Source organism: Ursus arctos, unplaced genomic scaffold (assembly GCF_023065955.2).
Source record: "Ursus arctos isolate Adak ecotype North America unplaced genomic scaffold, UrsArc2.0 scaffold_34, whole genome shotgun sequence".
In the NCBI taxonomy this organism is placed as follows: Eukaryota; Metazoa; Chordata; class Mammalia; order Carnivora; family Ursidae; genus Ursus; species Ursus arctos.
In genome coordinates, this window is record NW_026623030.1 from 12682793 (window position 1) to 12709766 (window position 26974).

Below are 26974 nucleotides of genomic sequence, written 5' to 3' on the forward strand. Positions count from 1 at the left end.
CTGTGCTCAGAGAAGCCCTGTCCTCTGCCCCCGGTTGCTGAGCAAACCAAGGAACAAAGAGGCATCTCAGCTGATACTAAAAAGAAAAAACGGGAGAACCAAGCTGATAGTTGGGCACCTGCTGTTCAATGATGGCAATGGAAGATGCTTCTTTCCACAGCTCGCCAGGCTCCCTGTGTTCCTTCTCCCCCACCCCACCCTACCCCACCGTGTTTTCAAAAGGTCCAGGAAGGGGGTAGGGGCTGAGTAAAGCTGAACAAATCCCTGCTGTCCCCAGGGCTTCCCCCACCCGCCCTGATCACTGCAGAAGCCCAGGGACCAATCCCGGAAGAGCGGCACCTCTCCCCTAGCGGGGGTGGGGGGGGCCACTCGGGGGTGGGGGCCTGGGAGCAGCAATCAGGGTGCAGCAGACACAAGGCCACCAGCCCGCTCCGCCTCCCCAGGTACCTGAAGCGGGCTCTCCGACTCAGGCCCCCTGGGCCGGGCCCCTCTAGCCTCGGGGGCTGGTCCCCCGGCCCCCTGCCGCCACCTCCACCGCGGGGCCGCTGGACGTGAACTCTGACCTTCCGGAGGTCGTGGCGGGGCACAGTGGGGTTAGGACGGGGCCGGCAGCATCTCACCATTTCGCCGCTCGGAGCTCAGGTCCTCGCCGTGCCTCTGACTGACACATGGTGGGCGGCGCCAGGCACACTCGCCTTTGTTTCTCCTCCTTCCTCCCTTCCCCCCAGCCAGGAGCTCCTGCGCTGTCACCACTCCTCGGGCTGGCCGCCTGGTGGCTGGTGGGCCGCTTCCCAGCTTGCTTGGGTCCCGCTGGCTCACGGGGCGCAGGTTAGAGGTCGGGGCTATTGCAAAGACACCTGCTCAGGAAGCGGCAGGGGCCTGCTGCCCGGGACACAAGCCCCTGCCCTCCGCCCACTCTGTCCCCAGGCTCGGCCACCTGCCCACTCCAGCGAGCTGATGGCAGGAAAAGGACCAGGTGCCTATGAGCCCAAGAAGCACAAGTGGGAATCTGAGCCCTGTGCTCCAGGCGGGCGCCCAGCGTCGCCCTGTCTGCAGCTCGGGCAGCGCCTCCCTTGCCAGGACCTGACCTATTTTCCATTCAGGTGACGAAGTAGCATCTGAGGAATGAGAGAGCAGGAAGGCAGGAGAGGCACAGCGGGTGAGACGCGGGACATCCGACCTGCTCCAGCTCTCTCCTTACTGCCCCCCCGGGGCCTCCGAGCCTCCCATCCCCGGTACCAACCCCCACAAGGCCTCCTCACCAGATGAGCACACACATGACCTGACCTGAGGGAAAACCAACCACGACTGAAGCCCAAAGCAGCCCCCCCCATCTTTGCTTTGGACAGCACTTTGGCCCTGCCTGGCCATCTGGGAGGACACGCCCCGCCTCCGCAAGGCCCTCACAGATAACAGGGAAGGAGAACAAACATTCCACAGTTGTTGCTCTCTAAGCCCAGGGATCGTTAAGGCCCCACCCAGCCTGGCCTCCAACCTCAACAGGCGCCTGCCACCATCTTTAGATGCAGAGATGCGGGCCCCAAGCGAAGCTCCCAAGGCAGAGAACTGACCCAGCCTCGGACTCGGTCCCAGGCCAATGCTGAACCCCCACACGGCCAACTGACTGACAGCAAGAGGCCCCGCTCAGACGCGGCTCCACCCCCACGAGGGTGAAACGTCTGATGCCTGGCAAAGCCACCTCCGCCAAGGTGAAAATGCCAGCCCCTGGGAGGGCAGCCCCTGGGAGGGCAGCGTGCAGTGGGAGCCGAGATGACTAAGGTCCGAAAGTAAGCGCGGATATCCAGACCAAGTAAGCGGCAAGGCCTGGGAAGCCCTCCAGCAGAGCTCGTCTCCCCAGGCCGCTCGCCCGAGTGGCAGGACAGCTCACTGTGGGTGAGCCAGGCGGGACAGTGCCCACCACCCGGCCTCACCCAGAAGCAGGTATGGACACAAACCTCTTCTGTCCCAAGGGCCAGGCCCAGGGACCCATGGACATCCCCCACGCAGGCTAAGCCTCCTAACTTTCCCACCCATGACAGTCAGGTCACCTCAACTACACCGCCCATGAACTGAGCACACACCCTGCCCCTCCACGGCCCACCACACTGGCTCCCTGTCAGCGCCCCAAGGAAACAGGCCCCAAGGGGTGATAGGCAGGGTCCCACACAGGGTTGGCTTCCAACCACTCTTTCCCCTGTTCTAGAAAGCTCGGACTGAGTGCACACCTGGGATTCACAGGAAGGCCAGTGAGGCCTTGCGGGAGAGGATGGGAGCCCCCGTCACCTCTTGCCCATTTTCCTCACTATTCTACCGCATGGGGCAACGACCACTGTGCGTGCTGCCAGAAAGGCATCTGCAGGAGCTCCTACACAAGCCGAGCTTGGCCCAAAACCTCCCGTCCTCAACAGCAGATTCCTGTGTGCGCCTCTCCCATTTCATTCACCCCAGGGCCTCCAGCCCAGGGACTTGGCTAGGCCACACAGCCCACCACGGCCAGGTGGGTCTTCACCCTTTCTCCTGCAGTGCACGGTGTTCAAGGGGGCCAGCCCAAGTTGTTGCTATCATAGAGACTCTAGAAACTGCCCCAAAGGGCCGGCAGGATGTCCTTAGCCCTCAGTCCTGTCTCCATCACCACTCTTACTACCTCTTTGGATATGGGACAGGAACCAGACTGTCAAGCTTCTTCCAAATCACCATGCACGGACCCCAAAAGGTCCCCAGGGAGCAGACATGAATTCACTTGACCCCAGGAAACAGGCCTGGCACCCTCTGTCCAGCTCAAAGCTACAGGATGGAGGGAAGGGGGTCCCTATGGGTCATTCATTCCTTCCTGCTTCCCGAAGGCTGAGCCACTTCCTAGGCAAACGGGGCTCCTGCCCTCCCCATCTCAGTGCCCCACTTGCCCCCACACCTGCAATGACCCTTGGAGCCCAAGCCAGAGCTTTCTCACTCTCTGGCTTGCTCTCTGGCTCCTGGAGTGCGACTAGAAGCTCAGGCCCTGATGAGGAAACTGCAAGGAGGGTACCCTGAGGTGGGGAAGTACAGACACCCTCCCTCTCTCCCGAGTCAAGAATACTCTGTGGAGAAGCATTGTGAGCCGTGACGAGTAGGAGTTTGAAGCTATCACAAGGCCTAAGGGCCGGCCACAATGAACAGGAGAGCTCAGAGGCTTTGGTAGGGGATGGGGACAACCCAATTACTGCAATCCTAGCTGCCCTGCCGGCCCTGAGAGCTGGGAGAGGCCTTGCAAGTCACAGGTGCCCTGTGGCTATCAGTGTCCCCATGTGGAAAATGGGAAGGGTCACTCCTCCTGCTCACCCTCTTGAGGCTCAGATCATAGCAGTGACCCTGGGCCAGAACCCTACTCTGTTCAGAAACACCACTCCTCACTTCCACCCAAGACCTTGGTGCAGCCTCATTCCCTGGACCCGACTCCCAACACCTCGCCTCCGTTTCCAAACCCACACTCTGGGAGGAAGGTTTGCTCCCACTGGCAAGATGGAAGGCACAGAGTAGAGGCAGCAGTTCTGAAAAAGCCCAAACCATGGGGGCAGTGGCCACTGAGTAGGAGCAATGGCCCAACAGGACCAGGTAGGAGGGGTCACCTTTGTCTGGATGTCCTGTTCTGGGGGTTCACACCTGAGCAGTGTTCAACATCCCCATCTACCCCTCACAGCCTGTGGTGAAGGCAATACTACCCCCTCAGTGGAATGGAACATTCCAACTGAAGTCAGATGAACGGACCCAGACCAGCTACCGGTTGCTAGAGGTGTGGGGGCAGGGGGACTGCAGGAGACAGTCTCCTGCCTAGTTCCCCTGGACTTCGGGGGATTCAGGTTTGAGTTCTGGCAAAGCCAGGAAGGCAGGGACAGAGTCGGGACTGTCTGCCCCTAACAAGCACTCCCTGAGCACCAAGGGCCTTGCAGCCAGGCACAGGTCCTGCCAGAGACACTGAGAAATCTGCTCCTGCTGCCTGAGCGGAACTCTCACTGGGCGCCGGCGTCACTCCTCCCGAAGCCTCAGCAGAAAGCCTCGGAGTCCCCAGGCCCTAGTCTACCTGCCTTTCCGAGCCCACTTCCACCCTGGAAGGCGGGGCCGCCTGCCTCCCCCAGCCCACCTGAAGCACGCGCAGGCCGCTGAGTCGGGGGCCACCAACCCTCCCTCCCTGTGTTCCAGGGCTAGAAGCAGACAACACTTCAGGAATAGGGCACAGGGAAAATGGCTTCTCCCCAGGTGAAGCGGGCGAGCCATCTTGGGGAAGCTCTGGGCAAGAGAAGAGGAAGCAAAGACAAGGGCCCAGAGATGCTTCTGTAAAGCCGGGGGCCAGGGAAGGGCGGGCGGAGGGTGGGGAGGTGCTCCCCCCAGCTCCGGACTTCCTGAAACCTCCCAGAGGAAAGGAACCTTCTCTCGGGGATGGGGCTCTGCGAAGGGCAGCGTGTCACCCCTGTCCGCCCCTCGGCTGAGGGACTGGGAACACCCCCGGTCCCACCCAGGAACAGGGCCGCCTCCCTCCCGGACTGGCGCCGGTCAGACCCCGTGGGCAGCACTGAGGAAACCACCCGGAGCTCTGGGCTCAGGAGGGGACACGGAGCCCCAGCCCAGCGTTTCCCCTTTCGGCTGGAGGGCCAGGAGATGCTACCCGACGCGGCGGAAATGAGCTCATCCCGCGCGGCCCGTGAGCCACCATGTGGGGCAGGAGAAGCCCACAGCGGGATGGAGACTGTGGGGTGGGCTCTCCGGCCCAGGGTCCCGCAGTTCTAGGGGGCGACGGGCACCAGGACGCCCGCTCCGGCCCCGGGCGCTCGCCGGCTCACTCACCCGCAGGCGGTCCGGTCCCGCTGGGCTTCAGGCACCGACTCTCGGGGAGGCACCGCTCGGCGGAGGAAGCCTATAGGCGGGCGGGGACTCAGCTCCGGCCACTCAGACCGCCCGGGGGCGGGGGCAGAGGCAGAGGGCGGACACCGGACGCCGGCGGACCGACACGCTCCTCCCCCCGCCAGGCCCCGCCACCGCGCCCAGGGCCCCTTTAAGGGGAGGGGCTGCCGCCCCGGGACCAGCCCCTCCGGTCACGGGATTTCCCGGCGACACCTCCTGGGCCTGGGGCCCGTCCTCCTTGCCCATCCCCACCCGGGTAGTCCCAGGCCCCTACCCAGGCCTCCACGAGCGGCTGACCTCACCCAGGGCCAGCTTCCTGGGATGGAGCAGAAAGCCACCTCCAGCCACCTTTTCTAGTCCTCGAAGCACACACAAGGCGTCTAAGTCCTGGCTCTTTCCCACACCCATCCTGAAGGTATAGGCTGCCCCTACTCCCACCCCCGCCCCCTTTCCTCCACGCAGACACACCCCTACCAAACAAAACCCCTGAGACACAAAATCTGGCCTAGACCAAAAAACCAGCCCCAGGAAGCAAGGTCCCCTCTGGCCTCGGACCCTGAAAAATCCGTGCTGGGAATTCGTGCAGTGTCCCTCTACCCCACTAGATGGCAGGGCCCAGCCTGGGAGGTCAGCACCTTATCCCTTGCCCACCAAGCAATCTCTCCACAAGGGATAGAGAGAGGGAACCAGCTTAACATTTTCTAGGCGAGACAGAGTGTCTGACAGGCACACCAAAGACAGGGAGTGGAATTCGGGAGCCGGGATTAGCATCTGGGTATGTCAGCACCCACCCCCGCCCCCCCACAACGGTCAGACTGCCTCAGAAGGCTCACTCTTCCCACTCTAGGCTACTGATCAAGGGTACAGCCCTAGCTTCTTCCCACAACTGAGGATTTGGTTTCTAAAGCAACATCTGGAACAGGAACAAAGAGCCTTTTGGCTTGTAAAGAGATGGACAGCTGGGCCCAGGCAGCCTGGAACAGGACATGGTGCTGTGCAGACACACCTGTCCTCCTCATCTCGATCCATCCCAGCAAGTGCTCTGTGAAAAGCTACAGACCTGGGATGCTGCAGCAGGGAGAAGGCCAGAAGACAGGGTCCCTCCTCATGGACTTCCGTAATATTGGACACCTACAACGCATAGCAGCAACAGAGCAGCAGGGATGCGCTCTGTAGGGCTCCAGCCCCCTGGGGCTCAGGTTCCAGCACACGGCTGGTGAAAAGCCAACAAGGGCTGCACCTCGAAGTCTCCTAGTCTGGGCCCACAGAGCTCTCTAAGCCTCACTGACCCTCCATAGCTCCAAGCAAACACACCGTGAAGATGGGATAAAAAGGCTTTAAAGCACGGGAAGATAACACAGAATTCTGGCAACACCAAATTCCAGAACCAGAAAGATCCTGGAAGACCATTCTGACTTCCCCAAAGCTCCAGACCAGGCCTAGTCCAAGTTACACTCGGGCAGGAAAACAAAAGCCCGGGTTCTCATTTGCTGAGCAGCCTTCGGAGCACCAATGCTCTCCCTGTAAAATGAGCAACAGAGCCACGCCACATCCACCAGAGTTCCCTTATAACCATACTAAGCCTCTCGGCAGACTGGTGTTTAGCAAACATGAACCACCCCACAGGTCTGTCCTGAGATCAGCCTTCCAGCCTGACTTCCACCTCATATGTTTCAGTAAGGAAATGGCTTCTAGGTTCCAGACAATAGTTAAAAATGATTTCTGGGAAAAACAAAAACCCTTCGGTAAGTTTATGTTCCCACCTTGAATGAGGTCCCTTCCCGTCACACTAGGTCCTCCCACCTTGCTGGGACTCCCCTGTGTGAGAGTGCCACCTAGTGCCACTTCAAGGCTCTGCAGCTCCCAGGCTACTTGGCCACCGGCACCTGCGGACAGGGGTCCCAGGTCAGTCAAGCCACTGCAGCTCCCTGCTGAGTGAATTTCATGCACTGCTGTGCCAGGGGATGAAGGTAACGGTGGGGCAGGGGTGGCAGGTGTTGTCTGCTAGTTCTCATTCCCTGGGGGCCAGCAGAGGCCTCCTGAGGAAGACCAGTGATGGCTGGTGTCTCACGGCTGGCACAAGAAGCCGTGGGCAAGTCAGCAGCCTCACAAAAGTCTGGCCAAGGAGCCAGGACAAGCACGATGTGCCCTCAGGAGATCTCTTCACCTGAAAGCTTCTCCCAGCCCTGCCAAATTGCCCCCTCAAATCTGCAAATGTTTCTCAGCACTCCCACCAGCAGCTCCCGGGAAGAGGGGGCCCAGAGGAGGGGTGCTCTGAAGCATGATAAGGAAACAAAGTGATTTGGGGCAGAACAGCCTAGCAGAAAGCTCCACATGGGGCCCTGAAGATGTCTGAGTCAGCCTCCCTGGACTCCTTCCAGCCCCAGAGCCCAGCTCTGTCCTGTTCTTCATCTTCTTTGGGCAGAGTCCTGGGCTCTTCCACACACTGGCTGCTCAAAGCCTCAGGAGGCAGGCAGTTTCCAAGTGGTGAGTGGTACAGGCACAGAGCTGTCCCTGGGCTGGGGGAGGCAGGGAAGAGGCAAAGGCTGGAGTAGGGGGGCCTGGGGCTGGCCATGCTCTGGCATAGCCTGAGCGACTGGGGGTGGGGTGGGGTGGCTGCCACAATTCCTCCCAGGTGGGAGTCCTGAAGCCCCTGTTAAACCCTCCCGCCCTTGAATGAGCCCCAGATTCTCTGAGGACAGAGCTGGGCTATAAAGTAAACTGTACCTGAGCAGGCAAGGGGATCTACTTTCCTGCCAACTTGACTGCCCACTTCAACATCCCCATTTCCTCAGCACCTATGAGGTAAGATAAAACAGTCCAGGCATACCTCAGAGATATGGCTGAGCTTGGTTCCAGCCTACTGCAACACAAGTAAAGCAAGTCAAAGGAATTTTTTTATTTCCCGGTGCATGTAAAAGTTATGTTTATGTTATACTATATATTAGCATATTAAATATGCAATAGCATTATGTCTAAAAGAGCAATGTACGTGGGGCACCTGGATGGCTCAGTTGGTTAAGAGCCTGCCGGCCTTTGGCTCAGGTCATGATTTTGGGGTCTTGGGATCAAGCTCCATGTCAGGCTCCCTGCTCAGTGGGGAGTCTGCTTCTTCCTCTGCCTCACCCTCCCCTCCGCTCATGCTCTCTCAAATAAATAAAATCTTTTTAAAAAGGCAATGTACGTAATTGAAAAATATTGCTAAAATGGTAGTCATCATCTGAGCTTTCAGCAAGTTGTAGTCAGTGATCACAGATCACCGTAACAAATGTAAGAATGAAAACATCTGAAATATTGAGAGAATTACTAAAGTATGACACAGGGACACAAAGTGAGCAAACGCTGTTGGAAAAATGGCACTGACAGACTTCCTGGACACAGGGCTGCCACCAACCTTCCATTTGTAAAAAGAACGCAGTTACCTTTGGAGCACCATAAAGCAAAACGCAATAAAATGAGGTGTGCCTGTATGCACCGACTCTACTCCCTGCGGCGCGGGATGAGGTATTCACACATCTGCCCTCCTCACCTAACAACCCTATGAGGAGGTTAATAGCAGCCTGTTTATAGAGGAGAAGAATAAAGCTATAGTAATTACATACGGTTGTAAAAAGTGCAGACCATGGGCAATACCGTCCAGGGCCACGGACACCACAGCACAGAGGGGCACGCTGCGTGCCCTGCCGGGCGGGGGGCAGGCACAAGGACACAGGGCAATGCGCGGGCCCAGGCTGGTCTGTCCTCATTCCTTTTCACAAACAGGAATGCTGCACCATACATTTTTTAAGGTTCTAAACTGAGGCTAGAAATAAGAAAGCAGTGCTAATGCAGGGAGTGAGTGTGGATGCGGGCCCAGCTGCTCCTGACTGAGGCCTATTGTCTACGTTGCTGGTCCCTGACCGCCTCAGACCTTGCCAGAAGCCCCCATGGCCAGGCCAAAACTGAACAACAAAACCAAGCTGTTATGCTCGGATACAAACTGAACTATTTAGAGTTGAAGTTTCATAATGACCGCAATGTACTTTAAATTGGTTCAGAGAAAAATTTTAAGAATATATGTATATATACACACACAGAGATAAAGCAGATATGATAAAACATTAACTGTTCAATCAAGAGGTGTGCATGTGGGTGTAACTCTATTCTCTCAACTTTTCTACTCTGTTCCAAAATGTTCACGATACAAGAGTTGGAAGAGTTTGCTTTAAACCACAGAAAAGTCTCTAAATTCTGTTACTGGGGAGAAAAACCCAAGTCCACATTCCCCATGCAGAGCTTCTCCTGCTCTCGGGTGAGGCGGAACAGCCAGGCCTGCTCTCGGCTGGCAGCCACGGCAGCTGCTTCACATGGAGGGCCTCAGGACTGAACCACTTATCTGCTGCCCACTCAGCCTGGGTTTATTCAGCACCCCCAGGTGCCCGACTCCAGGCTGCGGAGAGCCCTTCGCACCTGGCAGGAGGGCCAGCTTCAATCACGTGGGCCCACCCCTCTCCGTGGAGTTACGTCAGAGGCTGGCAGGAAGAGGGACAGGACGACTGCTTCCTCCCCAAAGGGCCCACCATGTCCATCAGGCCAATTTTCCCACCCCATGCATCTCTGTCCTCAGGTCCAGCAGTCAAGGAAGAAAGGACACCTTGGAAACGCTAGAGACCGAGGCCGAGTCTGTCACCGGATGTCATCCTGCATGGAACTCAAATCACTTGCGTCTTCACGGGAAACCCTGGAGTCAGCAGGCTGCACAGCTACGCGCTGCCCACCCCACACCTGACACTCCATGTCACCTGGTACCTTTAGGTTTAGATGCGACACACCTTCCTCCCCCTAGCTAAGAAGTGCCTCTGAAGAAGGTGGTGGTTCCCTTTTTGACAATGAGGACACAAAAACAACATATCTGGAGCCACACAAACTCAGAACACGTGACAGCTCCAGGCACACCTGGTTGGCTTCTATCCTCTGTGCTGCTCACTCACAGCCAGCTCTCTGCAGAGACCCGGGTCAACCACCCTTCTTTCTAAGGCCAAACAGCAGGCCTGGGCAGCCTAATTGAACAGGCACTTTGACCATAAACCCAGAGCTTTTCCAGGACAACATGGGTTCCTGAAAAGAAACTCCTGGAAGCAGCTCTACTCTCGGCACTCGGACTACCTTGGCGCCTACTCAAAGGGCAGGGCGTCTTGGTGGTTTGACAAGGCGGGGAGCCCTGTTTCTGGAGGAGCATGGATTCCTTGTTCCATGCCATTCAGTGTACATGTGAAATTTACAAATACTCTGAGCCAGTATAAACAGAGAACAAATGGGAAAAATGCTGAAGCAGACTTGCATTTAAAGGAAAGCAAGTTACAACTTGAATTAACAGAGTCTAGCTGTTCCCGATTTTTTCCACAGCTCTATGCAAAGAGTACTCCACCCCTCCATCTGCTCAAGTCAGAAATCATGAATCCTTTCCCACCTCTCCCCACCCAATCCTCAGTGCATCCTGTCCACTCTCCCCTCAAAACACACCCAGAATCGAGCCCTTCCCCCACCCCCAGCTCCCAGTCTGACCAAAGCCACCACCTTCTCTTGCTGGGATACTATCAGATCCTCCCACCAGTCCCCCTGCCTCCGCTCCAGCCTACCCACAATGTATCTCCACAGCAGCCAGAGCGACCAAATCAGAACACGGATTACTCAACCCTCACTCAGAGGACAGGACCAGACTAATGGGGTCCTCCAAGGCTCCCACCTCTCTGCCCTCTGCACCTCCAGCCACAAGGGCGCAAGCACACTCTGTCCATCTCAAGACGCTGCCTGGACTGCTCTCCTTTCAGCTGCCCCTGTGGCACACCCTTTTGCTCCTTCAGTCATCATTCAGGTGACACTGAATGACATACATTCCTTCCTTCCCTGACTGCCTCAGTCCCAGCCTGGCTCTACCCTGGCCCAGACATCTGTGCCCGTCACCTGTTTAAGCCTTCTCCATGGCATTTCAACCACTGGACATGTCCATGTGTCCATTTGTTTCTTCTATGTCCGTCCCCCCCCCACTAATAAGGGAAGATCTCTGAGGACAGAAGCTCTGGTCTACTCCCTAGTGGATCCCCAGTATCTCAACAGGGCCTGGCATGTAGATGGAACACAAAGATTTGTTGAATGAATGAGTGAATACAAAGGGAATCACGCTCGTCTATAACAACTTTTGTTTTGCCAGTACCCAGTGTGGTTCATGTACTCAACAACGCCAACTACAAATGGGTACCATACTTTCAGAAGCCACACACGTGCTGTAAACCGTGGTAGGCATCCACACCCTTTCACAGAGCAATTCTATACCTAGGCATTCACCCTAATGAAAAAGCCTATGTGCAAAGACGTGCTCTACAACATAATTCACAACGGCGGAATCTACCGGTGCACCACAGTCCACCGCGTAGTAGCAGAGCCATTTAAAGTACTTCCATGCAGGCTTGCAAAATCAGCACATTTAGCAATGCACAGAAGGTAAAAAGGCATGACACAAAAGAGAGACAGTAAGTGAATGTATGAAAAATAAAGCCCAAGAGCACGCACTCACAGTCATACAGTGTGAAGGGATCATAACTGTCCTCCCTGTTTTCCAACATTGTCTCATAGTGTTATACCACCTCTGTCATTTAAAAGAGGAGAGGGGTGCCTGGGTGGCTCAACTGGTCAAGGAACCGACTCTTGATATCGGCTCAGGTTATCTCTCAGAGTCATGAGATCGAGCCCCACATCAGGCTCCACACTGAGCATGGAGCCCACTTAAGATTCTCTCTTCCTCTCCTTCTGCCCCCCCCAATCGTACTCACTCTCTCTGAAATGAAATGAAATAAAATAAAATAGGAGACAGATGTCCATGAGGGTGCCATGACCACCCAATGGGAAAAGGACAGTCTTTCCAACAAATGGTGCTGAGAAAACGGATAACCACATGCAAAAGAATGAAGTTGGACCCTTAGCTTACACGATTCAAAAAAACCCTTAACTCAAAATGTATCAAAAACCTAAACGTAAGACCTAACATTTTTCTTAAAAAAAAAAAAAAAAAAAAAGACCTAAAATTTTTCTTAGAAGAAAACCGGAAAAAATCTTCACAATATTGGACTCAGCAATGACTTCTTGGATAGGCCACCAAAAACAAAGGCAATAAATGTAGAAATAGATAAACTAGACTTCATCAAAATTAAAAACTTTTGTATATCAGAAGAGTGAAAGTACAATCTACGGGGGGTGGGGGGAAGGGGATAGGTGGTAATGAGTCTTAAGGAGGGCACGTGATGCATGGTGCACTGGGTGTTATTTGCAAGTAATGAAGCATGGAACTTCACATCAAAAACTAGGGATGTACTGTATGGTGACTAACATAATATAATTAAAAATTATAAAAAAAAAAAGAATACAATCTACAGGAGAAAATATCTGCAAATACATATATCTGGTAAGGGTCTAATATCCAGAATATACAAAGAACTCCTACAACTCAACAACAAAAAACAAACCACCCAATGTAAAAATGAACGAAGGACTTGAATAAACATTTCTTCAAAGAGGCTACGTACATAGCCAAGAAGCACGTGAAAAAGACGCACATCACTAATCATTAGGGAATGCAAATCAAAACCACACTGAGATTCCACTTCACAGCCATGAAAGTAGCTAACATCAAAAGTGAGTAAGTGTTGGGGCGCTTGGCTGGCTCAGCCATTAAGCATCTGCCTTTGGCTCGGGTCATGATCCCAGGGTTCTGGAATGGAGCCCCGCATCGGGCTCCCTGCTTGGCGGGTAGCCTGCTTCTCCCTCTCCCACTCCCCTTGCTTGTGTTCCCTCTCTCGCTGGCTGTCAAACAAACAAACAAATAAATAAGTAAGTGCATAAGTGTTGGTGAGGGTGTGGAGAAACTGGAATCCTCCTGCACTGCTAGTGGAAATGTAAAATCGCCACTGTGGGAAAGTTTGGCAATCCCTCTAAAAGTTCAACGCTTATGAGCATATGATCCAGCAATCCTACCCCTAGCTATATACCCAAAAGAACGGAGAGCAATGACTCAAGCAGATACTTGTACACCCAGCGTTCACAACAGCACTATTCACAATAGCCAACAACCCAGGGGAAACAATCCAGTAGCCATCAACAGGTGAATGGACAAACAAAATGTGGATACATCCATACAATGGAATATTATTCAACCTTAAAAAGAAATGAAACTCCGATAGATGCTACAATCCAGATACCTCTTGAAAAATATAGGGCAAATGTCGTATGATTCCACTTATAAAAAGTACCAGAATAGGCAAATTCACTGAGACAGAAACGGTGGTGACTAAGGGCTGCAGAGGCTGCGGGCAGGAGAAAAAAACAGTATTGTTTAACTGAGTACAAAGTTTCTGTTTGGGACAATGAAAAAGTTCTAGAAACAGACATTGGTAATGGAATGTACTATGAATGTACTTAATACCACTGAATTATGTACACTTAGAAGTGCTTAAAATGGTAAATTTTATGTGTCTCCCACCCAAATTCATATGTTGAAGTCCGAACTCTCAAAGTGAAGGCATCTGGAGATGGAGCCTTTGGGAGATAATTAGGCATGAGGGTAGAGCCCTTCTGATTTGAGTAGTGCCCCTATAAGAAGAGACATCGGAAAGCTTGCTTTCCCTCCGTGGCACGTAAGGACACAGTCTACTAGCCATGAAGAGGGCTCTCATCAGAAACTGACCGTGCGACCACCCTGATCTCAGACTTCCCAGCACCCAAAACTGTGAGAGAGTAAATTTCTACTGTTTAAGCCACTCCCGTCCATGGTATTTTGTGATGGCAGGCTGAGCTAAGACAGTCCAATTTACCAAGAGTAGAAAAAAAGGGAGAGAATAGAGACCAAGACTGTGGCTAAGTACACAACACCAAAATATTTTGGAATGGTTTCTGTGAAGAGAGGAAGAGAGGGTGCTGTTAGCCAGAATAAACAGTAAAATGACTCAGGAGAAGGGGAGGAGAAGAGGAAGATGCCAGAGGGGTCTGGGGAGAGCACACGGACCAAACACAAAGCCAGACACACGCAGAGAGAGGGTAGAGGCGATGGAGAAAGGGTGGTCTCCATGTCACTCTCCTAGAGCTGCACTCCCCAGGGATTATGGATCATCAGTTTCATGTTCATGTGACCCTGTGACCTCTCCTTTCCTCCCAACACCTCTCTCAGCCAGTGAGGAAAGTGAAGTCACTGGTAACACACGTAAAGGACGGGCTGGATGGCTGCAGCATACAGAACGGGGCTCTGGCTGAACTCAAAGCACAGGCGCAGAAGGGCAGCCGGCGCCTTATCACTGCAACAGAGGGGCAGAAGAGCCTTAAATGGTGGTGACAGCTTCTATGAGCAGTCATTCCTGATATACAACTGTAATACTGTATATGTGCTGCCGAAGCGAGCACACGACTGTAATTTGTAAAAAATATATATTTGGTCATTCATATGAGCAAAACATATTTCTCATAAATAATTGGTCGTGGTTCCTGGCTCACAGCTCCCAAAACCCTTGGAACTGCCTCAGTGACAAGAGCCATGGGAGCATCTTTTATTATACTGCGTGGTCTTTTGTCCTCAGCTCCCCAAATCACTTGACAGCCAAAAAAGGTGAAATGGGCGTCTTGTTATTCATAAAAACTCCCTTTCCATCACTACTGGATTTATGTTAATGAGGTGACTTTGGGAAATCCTGTAAGGATAGGGAACCAACCACAGAAAGGGGGGGACTTTTAGTCCCACCCCCTGACCTTGGGGGAGAAGAGTGGGACTGGAGGCTGAATCAATCGCCACTGACCAATGGTTTAATTAATCATTCATGCCTATGTAATGAAACCCCCATAAAAAACCAAAAAGATGGGGTTTGGAGTGCTTCCAGGCTGGGGAACCAAAAGGGTTCTATGTGCCACTGTGTGGAGCCCCAAACTCCATGAAAACAGAAGTTCCTTCGTTCGGGACCTCACCCTATATCTGGCTGTAGACTGGAATCCTTTAACATCCTTTGTAATAAACTGGTAATCCAGCAAGTAAAATGTTTCTCTGAGCCCTGTGAACTGCTCTAGCAAATTAGTTGAACCTAAGAAGAAGGTTGTGGAAAACTGCGATTTATAGCCATTCAATCAGAAGAACCTGGACTTGCAACTGGCATCTGAAGGGAGTTAGGGAGGCAGTCTTGTAGGACTGAGTTCTTATTCTGTAACTCAAAGAGGGGGTCGTTGGAACCTCCAATCTACAGCCAGTCAGAAGCACAAGTGACAACTTTTGATGGCATTTGAAATGGAAGGGGGGGGCAGTCTTGTGAGACTTGAGCCCTTAACCTGTAAAATCTGATGCAATCTCTGGGCAGATAGTGTCAAAACTGAGTTGTACTGTAGGACACCTGGTTGGTGTTAAGAGCACTGCCTGTTGGTGTAGTGAAACACAACCCCCCACCCCACAAGCACACACACTGAATTGCTTCTAGAACCCTTTAAGGATAGAACAAACCCCTCCAAGTGTCCCTGCTGAAATGAGTTCTGCTTATTTGTAATGAAACCCAAGTGACTACATCAATAAAGAGCTCGGTTCTCTAAGGTGAAGAACCAGAAAGGAGGGAGCTATGCAGAGAAGAACCCCATAAGGGATGCCAGGGTGGGTCAGTCGGTTTAAGCATCTGCCTTCAGCTCAGGTCATGATCCCAGGGTCCTGGGATCAAGCCCCACATCGGCCTCCCCACTTAGCGGGGAGCCTTGCTTCTCCCTCTCCCACTTCCCCTGCTTGTGTGCTTTCTCTCTGACAAATAAATTTTTTAAAATATCTTAAAAAAAAAGTAAAGAGTATATCCCATTTATTAAAATTTCTTAAAAAACAAATCTAATTTATAGTGACAGAAAGCAGATCAGTGACTGTCTTGGAACCACGGGTGAATACTAATTAAAGGGGCACATGCTCCCTATATTAAGTGTGGTAATGATTACACAGGTTTATATATTTATAAAAAAAAAACAAAAAACAAAAAACCCAATGAACTGACACATAAATGAATGGAACGGAATAGAGCCCAGAAATAAACTCATGCTTACACAATTAATCTACAATAAAGAAGGTAAGAATATACAATGGAGAAAAGACCATCTCTTTAAATAGTGCTGGGAAAACTAAAAAGCCACATGCAAAAGAATGAAATTGGTCCACTTTATTACACCATATACAAAAATAAATTCAAAATGAATTGAAGTCCTAAAAGTAAGACCTGAAACCATAAAACTCCTAAAAGAAAACACAGGCATAAACTATTAGATATTGATCTTGGCAATACTTTTTTGAATCTATCTCCTCAGGCCAGGGCAACAAAAGAAAAATTAAACAACTGGGACTACATCAAACTAAAAAGCTTTTGACAGCAAAGGAAACCATCAACAAAAAAGAAAAGGCAACCTACTGAATGGGAGAAGATATTTGCAAATGATACATCTGGTAAGGCGTTAATATCCAAAATACATAAAGAATTCCTACAAGTCGACACCAAAAAAATCAATCAATTAAAAATAGGCAGAAATTAACATCATTAATCATCAGGGACATGCAAATCAAAACCACAACCCGCTATCACCTCACACCTGTCAGAATGGCCAGTATCAAAAAGACAAGAAATAGTAAGCATTGACAAGGATGTGGAAAAAAGGGAACCTTCATCTATTATTGGTGGAAAGGTAAATTGGTGCAATCACTGTGGAAAACAGTGGGAGGATTCCTCAAAAAATTAAAAAGAGAACTTCCATACAACCCAGCAATTTCACTCCTGGGTACTTATCTGAAGAAAATGAAAATACTAATTCAAAAAGATACATGCACCCCTATGTTCACTGCAGCAGTATTTACAATAGCCGAGATACGAAAGCCACCTAAGTGTCCACAGATAAATGACTGGATAAAGAAGATGTAGTATATATACATAGTGAAACATTACTCAGCCACAAAAAAAGAATGAAATCTTGCTATTTGTGACAACGTGGATACACGCGTAGGATACTACGCTAAGTGAAATATAGACAAATACTGTATGATCTCACTTATGTGCAGAAGCTAAAAAACAAAAGAAAGCAAAACAGAAACAGACTGGGGCACCTGGATGGCTCAGTAGGTCGAGTGTTTGACTTCGGCTCAGGTCATGAACTCTGGGTCCTGGGATCGAGTTCAGCATCGGGCTCCCAGCTCAGTGGGAAGTCCGTTTGTCCCTCTCCCTCCCCGACTTGTGCACACGAGTGTGCTCTCTCCCTCTCTCTCAAATAAATAAAATCTTTAAAATTTTTTTTAAAAACCCATAGAAACAGACTTATAAATACAGAGAACAAAGTGGTGGTTGCCAGAGGGCAGGGGGCTTGGGGGATAGGTGCAATAGGTGAAGGGAATTAAAAGGTACACACTTCCAGTTATAAAATAAATAAGTCATGGGGATGTAAAGTACAGCCTAGGGAACAGAGTCAATAATAATTTTGTATAGTGACAGATGGTAACTTATCAGGTGTTCATTTTGTAACGTACATAAATGTCAAAGGATGCTGTACATCTGAAACTAATATAACATTGTATGTCAACTATACTTCAATTAAAAAACCAACAATGAGGGCACCTGGGTGGCTCAATCAGTGAAACATCTGCCTTCAGCTCAGGTCATGATCCCAGAGGATCATGCCCCCAGGATCGAGCCCCAGGTTAGGCTCCCTGCTCATAGGGGAATGACCTCTCCCTCTCCCTCTGCCCCTCCCCCTGCTCGTGCTCTGTCTCTCTCTCTCTCAAGTAAATAAAAGCTTTTTTAAAAATTTAAAAATAAAAAATAAAATAAAAAAGCGACAATGAACTGTGTGCTTAAAAAGGGTATGTTTTACTGTATGCAAATAATACCTCAGTAAAGTTAACTTAAAAAATTAAATCATCAGGGCACCTGGGTGACTCAGTCAGTTAAGTATCTGCCTTCCACTCAGGTCATGATCCCAGGGTTCTGGGATCAAGCCCCACATTTGGCTCCCTGCTCAGCAGGGAGCCTCCTGCTTCTCCCCCTTCCACTCCCCCTGCTTGTGCTGTCAAATAAAAATCTTCAAAAAAAAAATTAAATCATCATAGCAGCATTATTTACAATGGCGAAGACATGGAAATAACCTAAGTGTCCAACGGATAAACAAGTTTTGTGCGTGTGTGTACACACACACACACACACACACAATGTATATACGTACACACATACAACAGAATATATTATTCAGCCACAAAAAATGAGGAAATCCTACACTTGCAACAACATGGATGAACCCCGAAGGCATTATGCTAAGTGAATTAAGTCAGAGAAAGACAAATACTGCATATTTCATTTATACGTGGAATCCAAAAAAAAACCAAAAGGTTAAAAAAAAAAAACACAAAGAAAGAAAAGAAAAAACCAAGCTCGGAGGAAAAGAGATGACTCTAGGGAGTGGGGGGAGATGGGGAATTGGAAGAAGGTCAAAAAGAACAAACTTCCAGTTATGAGAGAAGTAAGTACTAGGGACGGAATGTGCACCACGATGCCTGTAGCTAACGCCGCTGTCTACCACACAGGAAAGCAGAGTAAATCCGAAGAGTTCTCATCACAGGAGAACATTTTTTTCTTTTTTCCTTTCTTTTTTTTTTTTTAAAGATTTTATTTATTTATTCGACAGAGAGAGACAGCCAGCGAGAGAGGGAACACAAGCAGGGGGAGTGGGAGAGGAAGTAGCAGGCTCCCAGCGGAAGAGCCTGATGTGGAGCTCGATCCCAGATCGCCGGGATCACGCCCTGAGCCGAAGGCAGACGCTTAACCGCTGTGCCACCCAGGCGCCCCTTTTCCTTTCTTCTTTTTTTAAAATCGTATCTATAGGGATGATGGATGTGAGCTGAATCTATTCTGGCAATCATTTCGCAATATATGTAAATCAAACCATCATGCGGTACGCCTTAAACTTACATAGTGATGTATGTCAATTATTTCTCAATAAAACTGAAAAAAAAATTAAATCACCTTTGAATAGCCAAAAAATATTAAGTAGAGAGAGAGACATTCTGGAAAGATACACTAATGTTAAAAATGCTTGCCTGCTTCTGGAGACCAGAACACTTCTTTCTTTATATGCAAACCCTTCGTTGGTATTTGCATTTGTACCTGATGGTGTTTTATTTAACAATTTTAAAACTATCTCATTAAAAATAAAAATCAGCAAAACATATTCCTAAATACCCAAAATGTGAACTGTGGCTTCAGAGCCTTGTAGGATCCTGGGTCATCACTGTTCATCGTCATACTTTGTAACACTTTCTGATTTTTAAAAAGTGAACATTTAATCTTTATAAGTAAATAAATGACAAAGCCATTTCCACACTGGGGAAAGTGAGGCCATATACACATAAAGAGAGAAAGCATGGAGCTGCTGGAACCGGGATGCTTCTGAACACGCAACAGGCTACTCACTTGGCTGCTAGTTACAGAATTCCCTCATCCCATCAAGCAACACAGAGGTTTCATTTCTACCCAGCCAACTGCATGAGCTTTTTTCCCTACATGATTCTTAGAACAGGCAAAGAAACATTTTCTTAAGTATATAAAAACAGAACCCAGTTGGGGCCTGGGCGGCTCAGTCGGTTAAGCGTCTGCCTTCAGCTCAGGTCACGATCCTAGTGTCCTAGGATCAAGTCCCGCATCAGGCTTCTTACGGGGAACCTGCTTCTCCCTCTACCCTGCCTCCCTGCTCATGATCTCTCTCTCACTCTCAAATAAATACACAAAATCTTTTTAAAAAATTAAGAACGGGGGCACCTGGGTGGCACAGTGGTTAAGCGTCTGCCTTCGGCTCAGGGCGTGATCCCGGCATTATGGGATCGAGCCCCACATCAGGCTCCTCCGCTATGAGCCTGCTTCTTCCTCTCCCACTCCCCTGCTTGTGTTCCCTCTCTCGCTGGCTGTCTCTATCTCTGTCAAATAAATAAATAAAAAATCTTTAAAATAAAAAAAAATTAAGAACGAACGAACCCAGGAAGGTGAAACAACTTACACCGTGTCCGACACCCACCTCCCTGCTGTCCCTCCTGCAAGAGCCGTGCCCTCTCCCCACACCCCCGACTGGAGCTTGGAGTTAGTGAGGCGGCACAGATTTTGGAGTGATGGTTTCTTCTACACTGTTGGGAAGGGAAGTGAAGGGAGAAGGGAAGGCAAGGGAAGGCAAGGGTGGAGGGAGGGCGGGCGGGAGGGAGGGTGGGAGGGAGGGAGGGAGGGCGGGCGGACGGACTTAAATTGAAATAAAGGAAAGATACGGGTATAAATCCTTAAAGAGCCCCAGGGGCTCATCTCAGCATAAGTACCAGCCTGTCCTCTTTGAAGCTCTAGAGATGCCAGACTTGACCCAGAAATATGAAGAGATTGTATTCCAGAAAAATTGCCAGCAGAAGTTTTCATTTTCCACTTAAAAACAGAGCCCTGAAGGGAAGCTCACAGCTCATCTGCCCATGGTCCCTACATCTGGCTTATCAGAATCACTGAAGGGACTTTTTAAAAAACAAAGATCTTGAGCCTTGCCCCAACTTTCTAAATCTCCAGGGGTGAGATCAAAGAATCCATAGTTTTTAAAGCTCCCCAACAATTCTGATGATCGACCAGATTGGGGTAGTCTCTCATTTTTCATGAAAGGACAGTGATTGGCGGGGCAGGGGCGGGACTACGATCCAGTCTGCGACTGACAGTCTGCACTCTCCCTTCTCACGACCTGCTGCCTCTCCTGAAAACCTACAATGTCTACTCAGAGTCCAGACCATTTCCCCTTCATAAAGTGAAATGTTGGCATCCTTCCTGGAAATCCAGCAGTCCTGTGGCCATCTTACTCAACCAAAAGAAGAGTATCTAACTGAAACCCAGCTCTTAACCAAAAGGGGCTTCAGATTTCACACTGCACTGGGCCACTCGGACCCAGTGTTCCATCACTGTCCGGGCCCTAGCATTTATAAGCCAATCAACCCAGTCCTCTTTACAAACGGTCATCTTTCAGGTATTGATTCCCACATGGCAGTAATCCTAATTACACAAATGGTGAATGCTAAAAAAATACTACTGACATTGGTCTTTTATGATTTTGGAAGTCACAGATTTCTTCCAAATGTAGATTCTCTCAGAAGATCTTTGAAATGGGTGGGAATTTGCTGACAGCATGTGAGCTCGTCACAGGGTGATTCGGCCTGCAAATGCGTGGGGTCAGAGAGAAGCCACCTGGGGTCTAACACTTGAGTGGGGTCATATGATCACAGTCTAACAAGTACTTTATTAACTTAAAGGAAAAGGTTTATTTACAGAGGAAACCACCAGTGTCATGGGAAATAGAGTACAGCAAATTTTAAAAGCATGACTCACGTACTACGCAATTGCCCTTCGCTAAAAGGATTTTGTCATATACTACCAGAACACAAAAAGCCTTTTTTCTTTCTTGGTCTGAGATAGGCTACTATCAGTCCAAGATGTATGAACAGGCCAAAAAAAGGGTAGATATACAAGGGCAAGCAAAAACGTATCTCTCAGGGTAAGAGCCACCTCTGGATCTGTACGGCCAGCTAAGTCCCAGTTTTACGGGACTGTTGGAAATCAGATGAAATCCTTACACTGGATTCTACTGGAGGAAGAGAGTCAAAACCAAAATTCAAAACAGGATTTTAGGAGGAAGCCTATAAGGTAGCATGTGGTGTCCACGCCAACAAATACTCCTAGCTAAACTATGCTAGAGCTAGAAGGATCTCAGCTGGGTTCCAACCCAACCTGCCTTTTAGCTGTTTATACTACTTACAGCGTAGTCACACAGAGGACCAGACGGCAAGTGACAGGTTCAAGTCCACACAACTAGTGAGGGACGTGGTTGCGCCTCGCCTTCAGGACCCACGTGCCCTGGCCACTGGACTCAGCTGAGCTGGATCACTGATACGAAGAGGCTCAGGAAGAAACCCAAACGCATCATTCCAAACACCGTAAAGTCTCTATTTTCACTCTTCACCCCCCGGTTTTGCCCAGGCTATGAGATCTACTGATATTTCAGATCTTTCATTTGTTACACTATGGCTGAAAAGAAGGCATTTTTAAATTTATACCTTAATATTCAATTTCAACATTTACTGGATGTCTACTCTGAGTTACGTATCACCCTGGACCACCGAAGCACAACCAAGTAAGAGCTCACTGTACGTCACGCATGGTTCGACATCATCAAAGCCTGCCTCTACTGTGTGGCCCTGTTGCGGGGGAAGCATTTTGAGCAATAACAATAAGAATTTGATTATTTCAGTCTGGTTCCTGGTAAGAACTTATCCACATCACAAAAGTCCAATTGTTTCAGCTTATCCTCTTACAGAGCAGGGCATGAACGACTAGGATGCCAGCCGCAACACAAGGCGTGAGCTCTGAGGATTTCAACAGCAGGTAATTGCTACTCAGAGCCCTTGGGGAGACCAGGGGTAGGTCTGGACACAGAAAGGAAGCCTAACATGACGCCAGAGGCATAACGTCCGTGTCTGGCCAAAAACCCACTGGAGACACAAACTCCAAAAATGCACATTTCAACTTTGGGGCAATTTAAAAAGTGACAGAGACAGTTGTGCTAAAAGAGAACTCGAGGTAGCTCCCCCTTAGTCCTACCTCCCAGTGACCAGCAAGTTTGGGTGGAATCTCCAACCCCAGCTTCTCCAGCTCTCGTTCCCTGTAGTTCTCATACTGCCGGTAACCCGCATACCCGCCGCCTGTCACCAACAGAAGGGGCAGGGGACGCAGCAGGAACAAGGTTCGAGCAGAGGCAGTGTGGACTCTTCTGGCATCTGTAACAAAAAAAACGGAGAATTTTGAGACTGGGAGAAGCAACAGGGAGAGTCATGCAAACAGCACTAAAATGAGGTCCAGGAAACATCAGTGCATCTTTGACAGGCAGGTGCGACCCTGAGTCACTATTCAGACCCTTCTGTCTCCAAATTCCACCAATAAGTAAGGGACAAACATTTTAATTTTTATTATTATTATTTTTTTTAGATTGTATTTATTTGACAGAGAGAGAGAGAACAAGCAGGGGAAACAGCAGAGGGAGAGGGAGAAGCAGACTCTCTGCCAAGCAGGGAGCCCGATGTGGGTCAATCCCAGGACCCCAGGATCATGACCCGAGGAGAAGGCAGACGCTTAACTGACTGAGCCACCCAGGCGCCCAAGGAACAAGCATCTTTCCTATGAAACTACAATGGACCTCAATTTCCACCACAGCCAGAGAATTTAAGATGAAAACACTGAATCACAGAGAGGTCAAGAAACTAAGCAAAGTTGCCAGGCTGGCTACCACCAGGTCCAGGACTGGGAATCGGGCACCATTTCTCACCCAGGACTCTCTGACCTTACTTTTACAGTCCAGAACCAATTCTGACTAGACACTAGTATTCTCAAATGTGAACTTCCATAAGCTCTTACAATTCAATGATTAAAAAAGACAACCCAATTTAAAAATATACACAGCATCTGAATAGACATTTCTCCAAAGAGGATATACAAATGGCCAATAAGCACATGAAAAGATGCTCAACTCTATTATGGGTTCAACTATGTCCCCCCAGAACTCACATGCTGAGTCCTAACTCCCAGTACCCAGAATGTGACCTTACTTGGATATAGGGTCTCTAGAGAAGTAAACAAGATAAAATACGGTCATGGTGATGGGCCCTAATCCGATATGACTGGTATCCTTATAAAAAGGGAAAATTTGGAGACAGACATGCTTATGAAGAGAACGCCGTGTGAAGATGAAGGCAGAGACCGGGATGATGCTTCTATGAGCCAAAGAGGCCGCAGACTGCCAGCACACCATTAGAAGCCAGACCAGAGGCATGGAACAGGTTCTCCCTCCCAACCTTCAGAAGGAAGCAGCCCTGTGACACCCTGATCTCAGACCTCTGGTCTCCAACTTGAGTGTCTACTCTTTAAGCCTCTCGGTTTGCAGTACTGTTAGAGCAGCCGCAGCAAACCCGCACAACATCATCAGTAAGCAGGGAAATGCAAATCAAAACCAGAGGGAGGTACCACTTCAAACCCACTAGGATGGTTATAATCAAAGAGACAATTAAGTGTCGGCAAGGACGTAGAGAAAGTAGAACACTCATACGCTGCTGGTGGGATTGCAAAATGGGCCAGCCACTTTGAAAAACAGTTTGTCAGTTCCTCAAAATGTCCGTAAAATTACCATTATGACCCAGCAATCCTGCTATTAGGGATACTTCTGAGAGAAATGAAACCTACATCTACACAAAAACTTGTATAAGAATGTTCAACAGCAGCCAAAATGTAGAAACAACCCAAATGTCTATCAACTGGCAAATGGATAAAATGTTGTGTACCCATACAATGGAATATTATTTGATAATACAAAGGAATGAAGTACTGACATATAATAAAACATGAACCTCAAAAACATTATGGGAAAGAAGCCAGCCACAAAAGGCTGCATATTGTAGGATTTCATTCGCACGAAGTGTCCAGTATAGGAAACATACTATAGAGACATAAAGTAGATTAGTGGTTGCCAGGGGTTGGGGGGAGGGAGAAATGGGGAGTGATAGTTTACTGACTTGGGGCAGGGGGGAGGAATGAAAATGTTCTAAAATTAAATAGTGGTGATGGTTGCACAATTCTGAATATACTAAAAACCACTGAATTGCACGTTAAAAAGATGACTTTTATGGCATGTGGATTTTAACTCAATAACGCTGTTATTAAAACAAAATCTCAAGAGCCAAATCCCCAGGAGCCTACAGAAAACTGGAACATACCCTTCGTACTGCCTCTGACTTCCAATGGGAGGGAACCCTCCTGCTCCTGACATCACCAGCCCCCCACCACATTTTGGGTGTTCCTGTTTCTTCTTTTAATGAGCACGTGTGGATGTCCTTAATCTCTTCCATCTTCTAATTATTCCTAATGAAACCTTACTACTTCCCGACTAAATGTTCTATCTCTGACCAAGAAAGACTGACCATAAAGCAACTTTTTTTTCCTCTTTCTGAAATATTTGGTGCCAAGAGATCTGTTGTACCCTCCTCACTGCAGTGAGCCACCATCCTAGACTGACTAGTCACGCTCCGCTGAATGCTGCCCGCTACACTAGTCCTTTCTTTGATTACATGTTTCGCCTTCTCAGAGGCTTACTTTGCCTCTCCAAAAAGTAGTAGTTAAGTAGAGACAGCCCTCTGCTACTGACCACCTCTCTGCTGGGCTCGTCACTTTATAAAAGCACTGCTTCCCTGCAGATCCAAGATTATGGCTCAATTTCTGAGGCTCCCCTTCTATCCTTCATGTGATTCCTACGTGCTGCAGCTCGCAAGTCCTAACGAAGCAGCGCCCAGATGTGCTGCTATTAACTACCATAAGAAACGTTCTGTTCTCGCTCTCACTAACCAATTTGTTTTATTCCCAAGGTACGCTCACTGGACAGTTCAAGATGGCTTCCGATACGATCGAATAAAAAGGACATGTAGATAACAAAGACATTTTCGTACAGGTTCAAATGGCTGCTTACAAAATCAGAGAAGTTCATAATCCGCAGTTTGGATGAGGGTGTGGGGAACTGATGTGCTCATGAGCACGTAAGCTGGAACAACCCTCTGTGAAAAGCAATTTGGCCTCAACACCGACTTGTACGGTTAGCTCTAACTTATGAAAAGCCAACTACAGTGAATCCACTTGCCTTTTTCTGCTTCTCAAATTCAAAGACTTTCTCAGAATTTTAATGTTCAACAAATAGTTTTTTTTTTTAAGATTATTTATTTATTTGAGAGAGCATGAGCAAGGAAGCATAAATCTTTTTTTGACCCAGTCCCTTTATTTACCCTGAAGCTGCACTAAGATGTTACCACAGAAATGTCTGTAGTAAAAAAAAGCCTAGGGGCGCCTGGGTGGCACAGTGGTTGGGCGTCTGCCTTCGGCTCAGGGCGTGATCCCGGCGTTCTGGGATCGAGCCCCACATCAGGCTCCTCCGCTGGGAGCCTGCTTCTTCCTCTCTCACTCCTCTGCTGTGTTCCCTCTCTCGCTGGCTGTCTCTCTGTCACATAAATAAATAAAATCTTAAAAAAAAAAAAAAAAAAAAGCCTAGAAACAACTTAAATGTCCAACACCAAAAGGTAGTCATCCGACAGAATCCTACGCAGCCAGTAACAACGATGAGGTAATGATCACTAGCGCTCCAGTGATAACTACATGCCAGACGCTCCAAGCACCCCACAGATAGAAGGTCATTTAATTCTACCGACAGCCCTACGAATTAGGAGCTGTTTCTCCCGGAGTGCTGATGAGCAAACTGAAGCACAGAGAGGAGAGCACCACCTCTAATTGCTACTTACTTGTGTAGAAGGCTCTGACAGGCAGCTTCCTTAAGGACGGTAGGAAGTGGCTCACGGCAGTGTTCTCACAGGAAAGGAGGCTATAATCAAGCAAAAATTAACCGTTAAACATTTATTTTAAAAATAAATAAATAAATAGAAAAATAAAATGTTTTTAAGTAGGCTCCACGCCCAGCGTGGAGGCCAACGTGGGGCTTGAACTCACAACCCTGAGGATCAAGACCTGAGCTGAGATCAAGAGTCAGCTGCTTAACTGACTGAGCCACCCAGGTGCCCCTATCTTAAATTTTTTTTTTAAGATTTTATTTATTTATTTGAGAGAGAAAGAGCACAAGCGGGGAGAGGGGTCCCTCTCCCTCAGCCCCTCCACCCACTCCTGCTTGCTATTTCTCTCCCTCCCTCTCTCTCAAATAAAACCTTAAAAAAAAAAAATTTCTTTAGGGACACCTGGGTGGCTCAGTTGGTTAAGCACTTGCCTTTGGCTCAGGTCATGGTCCCTGAGTTCTGGCCCACATCGGGCTCCTTGCTCAGCGGGAAGCCTGCTCCTCCCTCCACCGGCCGCTCCCCCTGCTTGTGTGCTCTCTCTCACTCTGACAAATACATTTTTTTTTTTAATTCTTTTAAAAAAAGTGACGGGGCGCCTGGGTGGCTCAGTCGGTTAAGTGGCTGACTTTGACTCACATCACGATCCCAGAGTCC

The 26974-nt window shown here is 49.2% G+C and overlaps 1 protein-coding gene across 5 annotated transcripts in view; it reads right to left on the reverse strand.

Moving 5' to 3' along the window:
- Positions 1 to 26974, reverse strand: part of PISD (phosphatidylserine decarboxylase) — a 42086-nt gene that overhangs the window by 5581 nt on the left and 9531 nt on the right. For 3 of the 5 annotated variants that reach the window (XM_026484877.4, XM_057305898.1, XM_026484879.4), the window contains 2 exons: positions 26276 to 26355; positions 22548 to 22723 (listed from right to left, as the gene is read on the reverse strand). In XM_026484877.4, coding sequence (XP_026340662.1) covers positions 22548 to 22723; positions 26276 to 26355 — 256 coding nt within the window. Of the gene's footprint in view, positions 1 to 620; positions 843 to 4818; positions 4939 to 22547; positions 22724 to 26275; positions 26356 to 26974 lie in introns of those variants that run through there. The other 2 variants (XM_048221436.2, XM_026484878.4) reach the window with 2 other exon arrangements.